The sequence below is a fragment of the Perognathus longimembris genome, chromosome 2 (genome assembly GCF_023159225.1).
Source record: "Perognathus longimembris pacificus isolate PPM17 chromosome 2, ASM2315922v1, whole genome shotgun sequence".
NCBI classification, from domain to species: domain Eukaryota; kingdom Metazoa; phylum Chordata; class Mammalia; order Rodentia; family Heteromyidae; genus Perognathus; species Perognathus longimembris.
The window spans coordinates 148,090,275-148,107,919 of record NC_063162.1 but is presented as its reverse complement, the minus strand read 5'-3'; the positions used below and the strand labels follow the sequence as shown (position 1 = coordinate 148,107,919).

The 17,645-nt window shown below is 38.3% G+C and overlaps 1 protein-coding gene across 1 annotated transcript in view; it reads right to left on the bottom strand.

Annotated features, from left to right (window-relative positions):
• Positions 1-17,645, bottom strand: part of Cntnap2 (contactin associated protein 2) — a 1,597,185-nt gene that overhangs the window by 785,818 nt on the left and 793,722 nt on the right. The window contains exon 9 of the mRNA XM_048340407.1: positions 1,018-1,167. Coding sequence (XP_048196364.1) covers positions 1,018-1,167 — 150 coding nt within the window. The remainder of the gene's footprint in view (positions 1-1,017; positions 1,168-17,645) is intronic.

Here is a 17,645-nt window from a genome sequence, read left to right as displayed (position 1 = left end):
CAGCAGTAACAAAGAACCTGTGATGGAAGGCATTGCTCATCTCATGGGGGCAGGAAGCCAACAGAAAGCAGAGGCCAGAGCCCCACAGTCCTAAAGGACATACCACAGTGGCCTAGGCACTGTTCACAGGGCTCCATTTCCTAATTATTCATCTCCTACCACCATCCTGGTCCCCAAATCATTAATGCCTTCAGCCTTCTGGGACACTGGATGCCCAGTCTAGGGCTGGACAGGTGAGCCTTGTTGGAAGTATAGCTTTTAATTCCGTCCAATCTCCAACAACATAGCCATAGATAGCATACTGAGTGCAACCTCACAAGCCACCCGGAGTTAACGTCAGGGAGGTGAGCCACACCTCAATTTCTGACTCAGACACATTCTGAAATAGAAGTTTGCTATTCTAAGCAAATAAACTTTGGAGTAATTCATTTTTACAAAGGAATGAGATCAATGTAGAGTCCAAGGAACTGACTCTTTGGGGCAGAAATATAAGAACAAACAAATTCAAAACTCTCATACATTAGAGTTTTAAAACTTGAACTGATAGACGAATATTTGAACATCATAATTATACCATTAGAATGAAGAAACAAAAACTTTCAGCTGAATCACATATGGCTTGCTTGTTTTATCCTACTATCTAATGAGTTTATTACATTTAAGTATGTAATCATATTGAAATTGCCCAGAAATTTTCTTTTCTTTTCTTCTTCTACTTATTAGTATTTTTTTTTCTGCCAGTTATGAGACTTGAACTTGGGGCCTGGGCACTGTCCCTGAGCACTTTTGCTCAAGGCTAGCACTTTACCACCTTGAACCACAGCACCACTTCCAGATTTTTGAGTGGTTAATTGGAAATAAGAGCCTCAGCGGGAGTTTTCTGCCCAGGCTGGCTTTGAACTCAGATTTCAGCCTCCAGAGTAGCTAGGATGACAGGCAAGAGCTACTGGCACACAGCTCAGAAATTTTATTTTCCATTTAGAGTTTTAGTTAACCAATAAACAATGATGTTCTTACCTCCAAAGAAGTACTTCTCCCCAGTTTTCACCTGCAGAGGACTATTTGTTCTGACAGCCGACGCTTCATCACCATCAATGGTGAGAACAGCGAAGTTTTCCTTGGCGAGGAAGCGAACCTCATGCCATTGGCCATCGTTCAGTCCAGACCCTGGTGGGCACGAAACAGAAGTCAGCTGCTTTGCTTATAAAGGTCTAGCAAAATGGAATTCAAACAATGTCATTGGTTGACAAATCATAATTGTATTACATTCATGGAGTACAAAGGGGTGGATGTTTGGACATATGCCTATAAGGCAGAGGAAGGAGACCAAATTAATCATCATCTCCCTTACTTGAGTGAGACACTTGAAATGTACTCGGAGTTGTTGTCCACTAGAGAACATATTAATGACTATTGATTACAGCCACACAGGGTGTTCCTGGTGAAATGGCACAGACTTTTCACTAGACAAGAGGAATGTACGTGTGTGTGTGTGTGTGTGTGTGTGTGTGTGTGTGTGATATCAGGGCTGGAGCCCAGTCCTCACACCTGCCTAGCTTGCCTGATTGGCTGGTCCCCTACCCCGTGAGCCGTGCTTCCAGGTTTTTGATGGTTAACTGGACAGAGCATCTCTTAGACTTTTCTGCCCAGGCTGGTTTCTACCTCAGTCCCCTGTCTTCCATATCTCAAAAAGCTAGGATTACAGATAGGATCCCAACTCACTACTTGCACTTGACAATGAGCACAAATTTTAATATCTATCAATAGAGTTTGTGGATTAGAAGTAAAAGCCATATGTTTTCATCAAGGAAAATGCTGTGCTTTTTCTAACTTATATTATCTGATGTTTCTTTCATATCATAACTGGCTCTTTCTTCCATGGGAAGAGCATAACATAGCTCAGCCAAGTAGAGAAACAGAGTTAGAATGATGTATTTGGGAAAAAGAATGGCTTGAATGGAATCATTTATGAGGTGATGACAAACTATGTTAATAACTTATTTTCTGGTTAGATTTCCTAGATCCCACTTGGAGGTAAGAAAATATTTTACAGTTTTTTTTAATGTAATGTCTCTCTTGATTTGTAAAATATTAATTTTATTATTATTTTGGGGAGTCTAGTTACTTTCAGTAGTCATATCTGGAAAGTACAATTTATAGAAATTAAGCACTACCAAAAAGTGAGAATATGTGTGTGTAGTCATATATGCTTATTAGCACACTAATGATCATGGGAACTAATATGACAATTATCTGATCGTTTAAAAGAAGACATCTCTATAACAAAGCATGTTATCATTCAACAAATAAAACCTACAAAATAAGCCAACAATATTCTCTTTTTCCAACAAAATTTCATTGTTTCCTAGCATGAGGATATTTGAAAACATTATTTTCCATTGATTCCTTTACTAGGCAGTCAAAAGTTCAAAGATTTTCTGAGTTTGTGCTCAATTTAAAAAAATGATAAGAATATGAAGGGAGAAACAAAGAAGATACATTTAAAACTAAATACCTAGAAAGAATTTAGGAAATACTAAAGGAGAGAGAAGTCCAAGAGAACCACAATAACCTTGACTTGACTTTGCTAAACCTATGTTGTGGTAAAGGCCAAAAATGGGTTTTATTCCAGTCTGCTCCAGACTTCAAATGTGAGTTCCACACTAGAACCCATAGATGGAAGCACTTTGAGCATACACATACACATCAGTTCCACAAAAGATAGAGGATTAGCAAGTAAACACACCTGAAATAGAAGCAGAGTAAATGAGTGACTCACGGGTGAAGAACGTAAACTCCTAATTCTTCTGCCAAGAGTCTGAAAGGCAGAGTCAGTGGACTATATCCGGCTTGGAGCCATTCATTTTTACATAGACTGGGAAGTAAAAAATGTTTTTCTCATTGCTGAATGATGGAAAAGAAGTGAAAAGGAATAATATTTAGGGAAAGCATCCATGGAGAGCTGTATGGAAACACAGTCAAGCTCACTTGTCTCGGTGTCTTCTGACCTGCAATAAGTCAATTCTGTTTTCTAGGAGATCCCATGGTCACAAAAGCCTGGACTATGACCGGACAGTCCTTTTGAGAAAAAAATACTAAGGAGTGATTGGTGTACTATGAAATAGAACACTAATACAAGATATTGAAGCCTGTGGTAGCTTAGAAGCTATTTGTTTACTCATATTTATACAAATCATTTTCTCCTAGGCTGTTTCTTTAGTGCTTTCAAATTTTAAGGTACAATGCTGAACACATATTTAGTTTACTGATTGATTTCTTTACTTTATTGTCCTTAAGAAGTTGTACAAGGGAGTTGGCATTGAACAAAGCAGTTTATGAATAGCTTGCATCACAATCAATGACACCTCTTTCAACATTCTCACCCATTTTCTCCTACCAAAACCTTCTCTTACTCTTCTTAATTTTGTAGGAAATACATTGGATTCTTGGCTCTGTTCTCTCTTGACTGCATTCCACCCCTCTTCATTATTTTACAAATCATTTAAAAGTAACCAACACGGGCTGGGGATATGGCCTAGTGGCAAGAGTGCCTGCCTCATATACATGAGGCCCTGGGTTCGATTCCCCAGCACCACATATACAGAAAATGGCCAGAGGCGGCGCTGTGGCTCAAGGGGCAGAGTGCTAGCCTTGAGCAAAAAGAAGCCAGGGACAGTGCTCAGGCCCTGAGTCCAAGCCCCAGGACTGGCCAAAAAAAAAAAAAAAAAAAAAAAAAAAGTAACCAACACAAGGTAATTCCCAAATTATAAATAGATCAGGCACAGGTTTATATTCATAGAATACTTATCTTTTTTCTACACATACAGAGAGACAGAGAGAATAACTAGTGTAAAAATGTACAAATATTTGGTCGAAAATGTTCCTTTTTCACATTTTTTGAGCCTCCGTGAGTTGTACACAGCTGATTCATGTGGACATGTCCATAGCATGCACACGATGCCCCTTGAACAGCCTAACCTCCCGTAGCACTCTCTGCATCTCCCCATTCGACCTTCCCAAACCAGTCCCAGCAAGCTTCCGTGGTCCATTTCGCAAATGTAGGTATATTGTTTTGCCCTAATTTACCCTCCTTCACCCTCTCAGTTTGTCCTCCTCATTCCCTCCAGGACCTCTCCACCCCAGGCAGGACCTGTTTTTACCAGTTCTGTCATTTTAACTGTATGTCAGTTGTTCAGAGGTTTCCTCATGGTCTTTCACACATGCATACATCGCACTGGAACCAGCGTGACCGCCTGCCCACTCTTGCTCTCCAACCCTGTTACTCTGCTATTCAACTGATTTCAGCACATTTTGTTGGGCCATATGGTCTAGAATATTTCAACCCTCACTCACTGGTTTCTTTGCTTCTGTTGTTTCTACTTAGAGCCTATTCTCTCTATAAATGTAGTGTTATCCTTTTTTAAAACACTCAATTAGGTTCACAGCATTTCCCTTTCAATGGCTTTCCATGGATTCTCAGGTTCCTCCTCACAGCACTGGCTAACGGCACCATGGTGAGTGAGAAGTGTCCAGAAGGTGTCCAGAAAGCCATCTGGCTCACCTTCTGGGAATTGTCTGTGTGGTTTTGTTCCCTCAACTCAGGTCTCTATATATGTCATTCATCACAGAAGCCATTTCTAACCACCTCATGCGAAATAGTGTTTTCCTCTCTCCTCTGACCATACTCTTTTTATACCCTTGGTTTGTTTTCTCCTCATAGAAACTCTCATTTGCCAAATTGAGTGGTGTTCACTGCCTACTTCATTGCTTATTTTCTCTCCTGTACCCTATGGTGATAAGCTCGCTGAGGTCAGAAAATTTGTCTGCCAAAAATCCTCACATTGCAAACAGTGCCTAGTATATAGCATGTGTAACAACATGAACGAGCCCAAGCAAGGGCTCTGCAGAAGGAAGCTGTCATTTTCTCTGGGAGTTAAGATCGGCCAGATTGATGGTAGACTACCACGGCAGCTTGGAAGAGCAGCGCTGGAATTGCGGTTCTAGAGTGGTCAAATGCAATCAATGGGCTTAGAAACAAGTCCAGTCCATCACATTTTATTCTTGTTAAGTTTACTTTAACATCGGTGGATCATTCTGCAAATCTGCTTCACCTTAAACACGCCCACCACTGGCGTTCCTCCATCACTGAGTTGCCAGCGGGGCAAATTCTCCCTGGTTGTTTGTTACAAGCACGCTTCACACATGGCAATGACGTGGGATGCTAATCTGCCTGGAAGTGCCAGGAAAGTGAAGGACAGTAGGACAGATGGATCAAATCCACTTGACCATAGGAGAGAACTCTGTATTGAAGAACCTTTCTGATAGCTTTCTGCCCTTTCTTGTCTCCACCCAACCCTCACCTCTGCCTTCTACACTGCTGTAAAAATTGAATGTGTGTTCACTAACTCCTATATTTGGACCTTCCATTTGGAACTTAGGGCATACTGTATAAGACAGTTCCTCACAGCAATGGTGAAGTGCTTTGATTTCGGTCCATATTCTTTTGTATGACAAGAAGAATAGCTTTACAAAGTCATTTAATCTCAATTTAAAAAATTTCCTATCAATCAAAACTTGGCAAATAATTCTTTAATTCTTTCCTTTCTTGCCTTTCAAGTATGCATGGAGAACAATGCAAATAAAATCCTCTGTACTGTAAAATTACTATGCAAATGCAGTCTTATTCTTAAATTAAAATCAGTTAGCTGTCAGATAAGCAATGGTGTATTCTGAAATACTTCCTTCCCAGGAGTCTCTTTGGGGTTTCCTACACAATTGATGCATCAAAGAGAGTATTTTCACCATGGTGTTTCCCTTTAATGTACAGAGTTGGATTTATTGTTGATTATCACCAGAAACACACACTTCAGTTTTGGTTTTGGTTCTCTGAAATAACAGTTTCACAACCTGGATCTCAAGGACATCTATAATACAAATGTCCAATTCCCAATCCCCAAATACAATATTCAAGAGTCATGCATACTGAAGGCCTTACATAAAGTATTTCCCGCTATTCTGAGTGGTAGAGCAGAAAGCTTAACAGAAAAATGCCTGTGAACATTTCTTCTTCATCACAAAATTGATTTACACAGGGACCATCAATCACTGTTATTGTCCACGGCAATTGGTCTATTATTCTAATCAGATTAAAATGAACAGGTTAGTCTATTTTTCTGTGGAAACTTAATTACTACAGAATTGGACTCTAGATTAACGGAGTCTTGTTGACAGTTGGCTCTGCCATATATGAACATAAACTGTGATTTCTATTCACTTTAATTCCAGCTATTATTTTGAATATTTAATGTTAATCATCAATTGATACACTTCAGTAGTCTACAGTAGAAATGGGCCCCCAAATATAATGAAGTTCATTCTTAATTCAGTAAAGATAACTACATCACTCAGAAGGAAATGTTTCTTCTTTTACATTTTCTTTGTCCACATGTTTTAAAAAGTAATAACCTGAAGGCTCTCTCCTGAGGAAAATCCAATTTTATGATCTTTCCATATGTGAGTATTTTCAGAAGCACTATTCGATGTGATAGCCAATCTGAGAAGTATTTTACTATCATTTGACTTATTCATACATCATAGATATATTTTCAAATATTACTATCACCAATATGTAGGGGAGAGTATTATGTCTAATAAAATGTAATCATCTCAGACTTGGTAAGTAGCAGGGCCTTAAATATCTGCTTCCAGAGCCTGAATTTTTAATATTAAAAAAGAACAGAAAGATAAAAATAAAACATCAAACAGCAAGCATGATCTATAGGTCTTGTACATCTATAGTCAGAGCTAGATGATACACACAAACACACATACATAACATATGCCTACACACATACACACATGTATGTACATACATATATATCCATACACACCCATGCACATACATCACCTACATACATCACCACATCTGCACTGGAGCTCCATTTCTAGAGATCACCTTGTGTTTTATAACCATTAGAGTTGGAACGAAACCAAGATACAATATATATTTTCATCTACCAAACTTGTAACATTTCTTTCTTTACATTTTTGTTGCACTGGGAAAAAAAAATCACGTTACATGTGTTTTCAGGTTTTTGTTTGTGTGTTTGTTTTTCCCAGTCCTGGAGCTTGAACTCAGGGTTTGGATGCTATCCCTGGGTCTCTTTGTGTTCAAGGTTAGCACTCTACCACTTAAGCCACATTTTGTCACTACTGGCCTTTTCAGAGTATTTTCTATTGGAGATAAGAGTCTTATAGACTTTCCTGCCTCGGCTGGCTTTGAACCGGGATCCTCAGATCTTACCTTCCTGAGGAGCTAGGATTATAGGTGTGAGCTACTGTTGCCTAGCCTTTTTCAGTATTTTTAACAATGATATTTTCTTTTAAAATTGTGCTTTGAATGGCAATTTTATATTATAGGTATTACTACAAAAGTCCAGGACCTTTTCCCCTATGAACATTTGACTAGGCTCATGCGTGTTCCTTTAAGTCAGCTGCACCCATTGTGGAGCACTCAAACGCAACTATAGCATCCCGTCAGATATACTATTACAGATGTCCTGTACACAATATTCCAGGGCTGACGGAAACCTTGGGATGGGAGAGGGTCCCCAAGGAGCCACAGTGCCACCTGCAATGGACCCTTGTAGCTGGACAGTGACCTAGAAGATTGCTGGCTATTGGGACCCAAGCAAAGAGGCTGCCTCTCATTCCCAGAGAGCTTCACACGTGCTTGGCACCATGACAAATGCTACTGAACACAATCTGCAAGCAACTCCCACAGTGACTCTGTGATAAGGGGCATTGGGAGGGTAGACATACTGGTCACACAGCGTGGGAGCTCAGAAAGCTTGCTCTGAACGAGACTGGGGGCGTTCGTTCTGTGCCTTATATCGTGAGTAAATCATGCCACCATGCTCCATCTTGCTTCTCTTAAAATGTAAGCAACACTACCTACTTCAGAGGTTGGCTCTTAGTAGGTGACTTGGTTGATAGAGCATTTGAAGGACTAGGTCAATGTCACTAGCTTCAGTTGACAAAAAAGAGAGATGAGATTAAACTCAGCAATAACTTTGGAGGTTAAATCTTACAGTTACAAATACTATGGTAGTAAAACTTTCCCAAACAAGGCACAGGTTATGTCTTCATAATGTGGAGTTACTGAACATATACCTTGCAGAAAACTAAAAAACAAAACGAAACAAAAAAACAAAAACAGGTGCCCAACAATATTCTCCCAGGAATTTTATGTCTGAGAACTCCCAGTGACATGAAATTTAATGTAGAAAAAAAATCCCAATCCAAAAGAAATAATGAGGTAGTGAATACAGTTCTATGAAAATGTGTTTGATGATTCACAAACACATGACAGAGACATCGATGTTAGAGCTGCATGTGAAGGAATGCAAACAAAAGCATTTCTAAAGCTAAGAGTACAAAATAACCTAGGTTATTTATATATTCTTTAAACATTCTTTTACAATCCTTATGTAGTTGTACAGAGTAGGTGCATTTAACAAAGCAGATTGTGAATACAATGCATCTTGATCAATGTCACCCCTTCAACATTCTCCGCCCCCCTGTGCACCCCTGAGTTCTGTGGTATATACATTGAATTCTTGACTATATTTTCTCTACCTTCCCCCTTCATTCATCTACCTCTCTCCCCTTGGCCCCAACCCTCATCTTGCAAGTACCCAGGTCTTGGTGTTTATTTTGTTGGACTGTGACCTCATATTTCTAAAAGTGTGGACTAGTTGAGCTCTCTATAGTCTATTATACTTCAGCTAATTCATTTGTAATCACTTGCATACTGTCCAACATGTTTACCTATAGATTTATAGGCATATTTTAGCTACCACAAATGAGGGAAACTATGTCACCTCTGTTTCTCTGGGTCTTGTTTAAACAATATAATTATAATATTCCTTCTAAACTTAGTAACCTCTATAGATAGCAGCTTAAACATGTAAGTTAGTAAAAGTGTGCTTCATTATCTTAGGAAATGTGGGCCACTGTCTCATATTTGGGGTACTGTTGATCATTATATGTCACATATGTAACCCGGATAGTATTTGGAGCTTTGGATGTCTGATTTACAGTCCTGGCTTCTAGAGGAAGTATCATAGAGCAAGCAAGAACATAGATTTTGTGGTCGGACTGTCTACGCATCCCATCTCTGATCTCCTAAAAGCTGGGCATCAGGCCAGTTACCCACATAGTGTCTCAGTCTCCTCTCCTAAGAAGTAAAAAGTTGTAAGGATATAGACTGTCCCTTATTTCAGATGATTTAACAAACAGGTTTTGATTTTACAATGGCACAAAAGCCCTTGCATTCAGGAGAACCATACTTGAAAGTGCTAATTTGGACATTTTCCTAGGCAAGTGTCTCTGGTGCTGGGCCACAGGCTGTAAGCACAGGTCCCACTCACCCTATGACCCTCTGTCACCCTGTGACCACAGACGCAAGCAGCACACTCTCCACTGTGCTGTGTTACCCAGCTGCCATGTTCAGAACGTTCAGTCAATTCCATGCATCACCAATTTACAATAATTTCTAATTGGCCATGGGTTTATCAGAATATAACCCCATCATGAGTTAGAGACAGCTTGTTATTCTATCCTTTAGAAGACTGCCTGGCATGTGGTAAGCTCTTCGTAAATATTCCGTGAGTGAGTCTGGTTCTCTAGATATATCAACCTGGGTTATGTACTTGAATTCACTGAACACCAGCTATTCTAAAATGATGAAGAATAGTTTTCCACTTATACACATCTCTCTTCCATTACAGAAATCCAATAATACCACAATTGTGACAAGGAATGTGGTAATTTTGGAAGGCATCTCCGTATATTTCTGCTAATATCCAGGTCAATCATTTTGTTTGTCCTAGGTGTGCCAATCCTGGGGCTTAAACTCAGAAGCTGGGTGTGGTCTTTGAGTTATTTTGCTCAAAACTAGTGTTCTACCACTTGAGCCACAGCTCTACTCCCACTTTTTGATGGTTAACCGGAGATAAGGGTTTCACAGACTTTCCTGCCTGGACTAGCTTTGACTGTAGTCTTCAGAACTCAGCCTCCTGGTTAGCTAGGATTATAGATAGGAGTCATTGGCACCCAGCAGGTCAACAATTATTAAAACTGATTTTAAATTATGAAATAAAATCAATCTTATTTTCCATAGTTATCAGTATTCTTTCTCATCCCTAAAATGTGCTTTGAGCTAGATTATTCAATGTAGTTTTGCTGTCTCAAAATATCTGCAAAATTGAAAATTCAACCCCAAGGAAAGAATTCTCCCAGGAATTAACTTTAAACCAATTGATATAAACTGAAATACATAGCTTCCTAAGTATTTCTGTTTTAATTTAAAATTTTGTGATTTAATTTTAAGATTAAAGACTAGTGGAGACTATTTCATAATAGAAACATCTAGTAAATCAATTATTCATGACGACAAAGTTTCAAGTGTACATGATAAAAGGAAACCAGTTACTTATTTATTTGTTTTTATATAGGTGTTGTGGCTTAAACTCAGGGCCTGGAGATTGACCCTGGGAAGTCTCTTTTTTTCTTTCTTTTTTCTTTTCTTTTCTGATTTTCCTGTCCAGGCTGGCTTCAAAGTATCCTCGGATCCCAGTTCTCCAGATTACCTGGGACATTTTTACATATTTTTAAATGAAAGCCAACATTTTTGAAGTGAAAGTCATACATCTGTACTTCCTTTTTTCCCCATAAGATTGCTACAAGGTTTTATGACATTTTCTCTGACATCTCTGTACAATTCTTGGAAAAACTTGTTTCATACGCAAATGTAAGATGTTACTGGAGCCCATTCCATCCGTCCCATTCTGTTATGCTATCATTTTTAAAGTAAGACTCTGAGGTAGTTGCCTTGATAGAACAAGAAGAAACAGTTGTGGCTCTTATTAGAGACAAGAAGAAAATACTTCTTAATGAATATTGAAAGAAAGAAAGCATTTAAAACACAGCCGCACACCAAGACGCAACATCTGTTGGAGAATGCATCAAATGAGATTACAGTGACTTGCGTTTTCAGGCGTCTGCTTAATGTGAATGTGGAATCACAATAGGAATCTATCTTTAAGAAGTTACAGTGTTCTATGAGGTGATCATGATATTTCTTTTAAATTACATTTTCTAAATTACCCAGTATCTATATAGGGGGATATATACATGCACATATGTATATATATGCATATGTATGTATATGTATGTACTCTGAATGTGTATGTACTACTTCTGATGCTATCTATATAAATTCCACACCATAAGGAAATTGATCCATTCCTTCCACTCTCACATGCTAATCTGATCCCTTTGACAATCTACTGTAGTCAGCTAAAGGATGTAATAAAGAGCTTAGCAAGTCACAAGGTACCTTTTAAAGCTGAGCTAGAACTTCCAAATGCTTTCCTATATAATAGAAAGTCACCATGGAACACACACCTCTGTTCAAAAAGAGCCCCATGGGTATTTTTTTTTCTGAAAAAAAACCAAACCAACACTTGAGTGGAACCTTTAAATAAGACAATCACATCAGCACATCGGAGAGAGCTTAGGGTAGGACTTTCTGTATGACCAACCTACCTACTTACTTACTTAGCACAGAGAATATTAGGAACTGGGCAGAATGTCTTTTTACACTCAGATATTTCTGAAAGAGAAATTACTTGAATTAATAGTTCTTATCTTGTCCTCACATTAGAGTCACTTGGGGGAGGTTTATTTTTATTATTGGATAACGGGATTATCGCGATCAGTTATCAGTTCGTAAGTATAATTCATCTTGAACCATAGCACGACTTGGGAAGCTTCTAAAGTTCCTCCCTGAAAATGAAGAGGGGATATATGTGTGCTTGTATGTTTTCAAAGAGACTGGAAACATATTATCCCTATTAACCACTGTAGAATCCTAAACTTAAAAATAATTCAAGGGAGGCTGGGAATATGGCCTAGTGGCAAGAGTGCTTGCCTCCTACTCATGAAGCTCTCGGTTCGATTCCCCAGTGCCACATATATGGAAAATGGCCAGAAGTGGCGCTGTGGCTCAGGTGGCAGAGTGCTAGCCTTGAGCGGGAAGAAGCCAGGGAAGGTGCTCAGGCCCTGAGTTCAAGGCCCAGGACTGGCCAAAAAAAAAAAAAAAAAAAAAAAAAAGAAAAAGAAAAAGAAAAGAAAAGAAAAAAGAAAAATAATTCAAGGAATCCTTAAATATTTAAAATAGTCATGAAAGAAAAGTCAGAGGACTTATTTGACTTAAGAAATTATTACACAGTTTTATTAATTCAGAAAAGAAAGAGATAGATACACATGTGTGTGCACTTCTTTTGATTGATTGGTTTGGTTTAGTTTGTTTGCTTTTACAAAGACACAGGCATTTCAAAAGAAGAAGAATAATGTTTTTCTTTATCTGTTTCACCCAAAGTATAAAGAAAAAAATCTATCACTTTCTACTTTACACAATAATGCAAAAAAAAATGCTAGATGATGTTTAGAACCAAATACAAAAGCACAATGTGTAGAGTTCCACAATAAAACTTCATGTGAGGATGGGTGGCTGACAGAATTTCCCCCGAGGGCATGCAATTCACTTAATAAAACTGAGCATCATCCAAACTGAAAACTCTTGTTGATCAGTTGACATGGCTGGAAGGGGAAGGCAGAAACTAGGGGAAAACATTCGCAACACGTCCACCTGAAAGCAGAACATACGCCCAAAGCCTTTACAGGTCAATAATTAAAGGACAAAAGTAGACACAGCACGTCACACATCACGACCTACTATTACGTATAAGAATAAGAAAAAAATACTTGATCTCACTTGTTATCAGGGAAATTACACCACCAATTGTGCATACAGTTCAGTGGCTAAGAATTAGAAGAATTGAGTGGACTCTGGAGCCAGAGGATTGTGAGTGTCCATACATCCCTGGTGGGAGTACAAAATTAGACAGCTACATTGGAACACTCCTTGGTGCTGTTTGTCAGAGTCAAACATGTATCACTCCCCACACAGGACAGTTTCTCTTCTATTTACCTGTGCAAATCAAAATATAGATTGCAAACTACTTAAACAGCACTGTTTTGACAGCTTTATTCATAACACTCCCCAAATGGAAATAATCATAACAACAAGAACGTGTGGTTTTGTCGTAAAAAGAAGGAACCATTGGTGGGAATAACAGAACAGATGAATTTGTAAAACAAGATGCAGCGTGGAAATGTGCCCATCTATGAATCTTTTATATGAAATTTGAGAACAAACAAAGCCAAATTCTGGTGATACAGCTCAGGGAAAAGGTCATCCATTTGGGTCTGGGGTGCAGGTGGGGACCCCAGGCTGCATATCGGCCTGAGGAACTTTCTGAGGAAATGAAAACACTCTGTATCTTGACTGAAGAGTTTGGCTGGGAGTAAAGCATACACATTCCCTACGTCTGTGCATTTACCCAGATTCATCAAATGATATTGTGTTAAAAACCCATTCACTTCTCTTTCAGGTGATTTCCATTACCATTAGATTCAATATTTTTGTATTATTCGCCTGCTTGCAAAAATGTACTTGTAAGCCCTGAATCACTACCTGTGGTGGGCTCATGGTAGTTTCCAGACTTACCAAGGTAGAGAGGGGTGAACACTTGGGCTCACCTGGATTACAAGTTCCCAACTAAAAGGAAAAAGGGGCCAGTGCCCGTCCCCCTCTCCAGCCCTCGTCCTATAAACAAGTGTTCTTTGCACTGCACCTGTAGTGGCACAGGCGTTGCTTCGGGTGGCTTTTGCTGTTGAAGTGGTCCCCAGATACAATGTGGAAGTGCTGGCTAGTGTTGCTCCATGCGCGAAGAGTGCGAAGAGCATGCGCAGCATTCATGAAGGAAACTATGGGCGTCACAGGTGCTTCTTGTTGGCCTAAGTTAGGAGGTTGTTGCCTATGAACTCGATGTTCATAAATCAATGATAAATATGAAACCCAGCAACCTTCACAGCAACTCATATAAAACAAAGGCTTTGGTTCCTTGACAACCTGGGCCTCGTTATGTGTCTCTCAAAACGGACATGGTGTAGTCGTTAGTCATTTATGGTTTGGAGACATTGTAGGACAACACGATATGGGGACTCATGAGAATAGACTGTATGTTTTTTTTTTAATATTTAACTTCTTTTTTATTATCTTTACATACTTACAAATTCAACATGCTGATTTATGAGTAGTATAATGCACCTTGATCAATGTCACCCCTAAGACTACATCTAACTTTATAACTCAAAACAATGTAAATATTTCTCGATTGAGCTAAAGTAATGGTGACATTTATTTTTACATTCGACAAGGCATTATCCAGGGCTATTTTGTGCTTTGTTATCCACCTGATCAATTATGGAAAATACAATATATAACATTTTATTATTTTATATTAAGCAAGGAAACCCTAAACTCTTTATGACTATGTGTAAGTTACCATGAGCAATATATTAGAATGTTAAAAATTAAATAACTAGGCTAAAACAAAATTTGAGAAGAAAATCTCTAGCAATTTTCCCAACTACTATTTTTGTAATGCCAGATAAAATCCAAGTATTTGAACGCTTCAAATTTTCCATTCAAAGATTTATGATTACTGTGATAATGGTCGATCTCTTTTCTTAAAAAAATTCCAAAGCAAGAAACTGGGGTGGAGTCATTTCAATCTAGCAAATAAAGACCCTAGTCAGGCGCCATTTCTGGAAGATTCTTCCTGTCCTGCCCGGCTCTTTGTCTGTCTCTCTGTCTCTGTCTTTCTCTGTCTCTGTCTCTGTCTCTCTCTCTCTCTCTCTCTCTCTCTCTCTCTCTCTCTCTCTTTGTCACATAAACACAGCTTTTTTTCTTTGTATTTTTTGATCTACTCTTAAATTTAACATGTAAGGCAAGTTATTGTGGATATGAAGCTATTGCTAATTTCCAAGGGAAGCTTCCAATTCATAAAACTCCTCCTCCTCATATATATATATATATATATATATATATATATATATATATATATAATCTAAGATACAGTGTGGAAAACAATTAAGAACCACAATTATGTGCCAGTCCATCTCTCTCCTCTGCATATAGTTAGCATATTCTGAATATCTCTTCTCCAGGTACTGTGTTAGCACTGAAGATAGAAAACTCAAATGGCCTCTAGAAACATCTAGGGTGTGACTCTGTGCACACTATTCAAACTCTGTCACTTGGTTTCCTTGAATCTGGAGTAAGATGTAACTTCTAAGTCACACTGCTTATGAAGTATCTGATACCATAAAATAATAGCAGCTTTATTTTACCATCATGCAATTTAAAAGACAAGTACCTGTATATTGAAAGGGAAGGCATTTTGGAGGTATTTCAGAAGGAAAACATTTTGTTTCTGATATGTGAGGTTATAAACATTATACAGAAATAGTACTTGAGATAGGATCCAGGTTATAGTTAATGGTTTTCTTCCCCAAATACTCATTTTTATCCCAAATAATGCTTATTGTAGAAAATGAGAAAAACTCATAAAAGTATGCTAGGAAAAAGATTCCCATCATAAAAAGATGTCCCCCTTAACATATGCTATACATTTTATTCAAAGTTTTTGATGTGGCATACATCAAATTCCTTGAAACATGAAAAACTACACCTTCTATGACATAAAAGTGCCAGATACTATGGAAATAGAGGCAAGAGAATTCCCAGTTCTATACCCATACAGACAAAGTTACCCAGAGCCTTTTCTCAAAAACCAAAACTAAGCAAAAGTGATTAAAGGCATAGTTCAGTGGGAGAGGGTTTGCCTAGCATGTATGAGGCCCTGAGTTCAAACTCTACCACCATAAAACTAAAAAACAAACAAACCCTAAACCCCCTACCCACCTACTCTCAAGGAGCTTGAGGCTTTCCTGTGCTAGAACAAATATACAAGAAATAGCCCCTAAAGTAAAATAACAGCAGATTCATTTTTATAGCACACCAGAATTCCTAGGTGAAGAATTAAGGCGGCAATGAGACCTGAGCTATGTGGAGAAGAATGATGGGTTTCTTCTGCCTAGGCTCACCAAGTGTGAATTCCAGTGGCTTGCATGCCTGGGTATACCAGATAATTTCGTGAGATCTGGTTCAAGTCACATAGCTTATCTGACCACTTGAGGCTCAGAAATTCCAACGCTTAGAGAATTGCTATGATCAGTCCTGGGGTGGAAGAGACATCTTAAAATGTTATGCTCAGGTACAATCTTTTATGATTTGAATAGAAAAAAAAATCATTATTTTTAAATTACATCATAAAATGCCCAATAAAACAATCGTTTCTCATTTCAGATAATTCTGCCTTATCCTCCTTTAATGGAATGCTCTGTTTTCATACTTGATACTGAATAATTTTCATGCCTTACTCAAAGGCATTGTCTAGGCAATGTACTTAGACTGCAGATACAGGCAAAAATTCATCTGCTGCCCTTTACAGATAGTAATTTTTCTGCCAATCTCTCCACTGCAGCTTCTCTTAGTTACTTGTGGCATGAGGGGCAGCTTCTGCGAATTTCAGGTCAATGTCATTTCCTCCAACTGGGCCATTAATGAGAGCTGAACCATGAAGAGCACAGCTCCTGATATTTATGAACTAAAACCTCTCTCCCTTGCTCTCCAGTTCAACAACAAACTTTTTTCTTTTTCTTTCTTTCTTTTTTTTTTTTTGAGTTTCAACTGCCCTTTGGGGCGTAACTTTTAGAGGCAAAATGTAAGTAGGAATAATGCTAAAAATATGAGTATATTAAACAATATTTTCATGACTAATTTTATAACTAACTTGGTTACACATTTATACTTCTTGATCTTTTTTTTTGTAGATTTTAACTGAGATATATTGGGTACACAATTAAAGGTTAGATAGGAAATTCGTGAAGACTAAAAAATAATTTTTTTCATAGCATTCATTGAAAATATATTGGTTTATTAACTCTGCTCATAGGTAACTTGTATATTTTATGTGTGTGTGTGTATGCACATATGTACAGAGACATACATGGTTCTCACTGCTGGACATATAGTCAATGAGATACTACAATGAAACTGGGTCAGAAATGGCTGAGGTGAATCATCTGTTGTGGCGACAATGCCCTTGTGGCCCCAGGAATTGCCATCAACAAAATGACGATTCCCATCAGGTGCATTACGAGATTCTTCCCAGAACAAAACAATGAAAAAGAAAATGGAGACACATTCATGTGTTGCAAAAGGGAAAAGAAAGGCATATGGTAAGACATCGATTAGAGAAAAGCTACCGTACATAGTTCACATTAAAAGAAATTCTTGTTTAAAGGAAATTGCACACTGGGTGATATACATACATTCTGTGGAGAACTCTAAATTTTAAACAGAATGGACACAGAATGCTGAAGTAGATGAGTTTTCAACCAGAGATTGACAGAGAAGAATGTATGCTGAAAACAGAGGTACAGACACTCAAATATCTCATCTTATTAGAAGGAAGATGGAAACAGGGCTTGTGGAAATTGGAGGGTAAGTGGAAAGTACATTTTGGAGAGAGAGCCTGTACTATAGAACTTTGTTCTTTACAGATTCAAACCTGACACGGACTATTTGGCCACTCTTTAACCTGGGA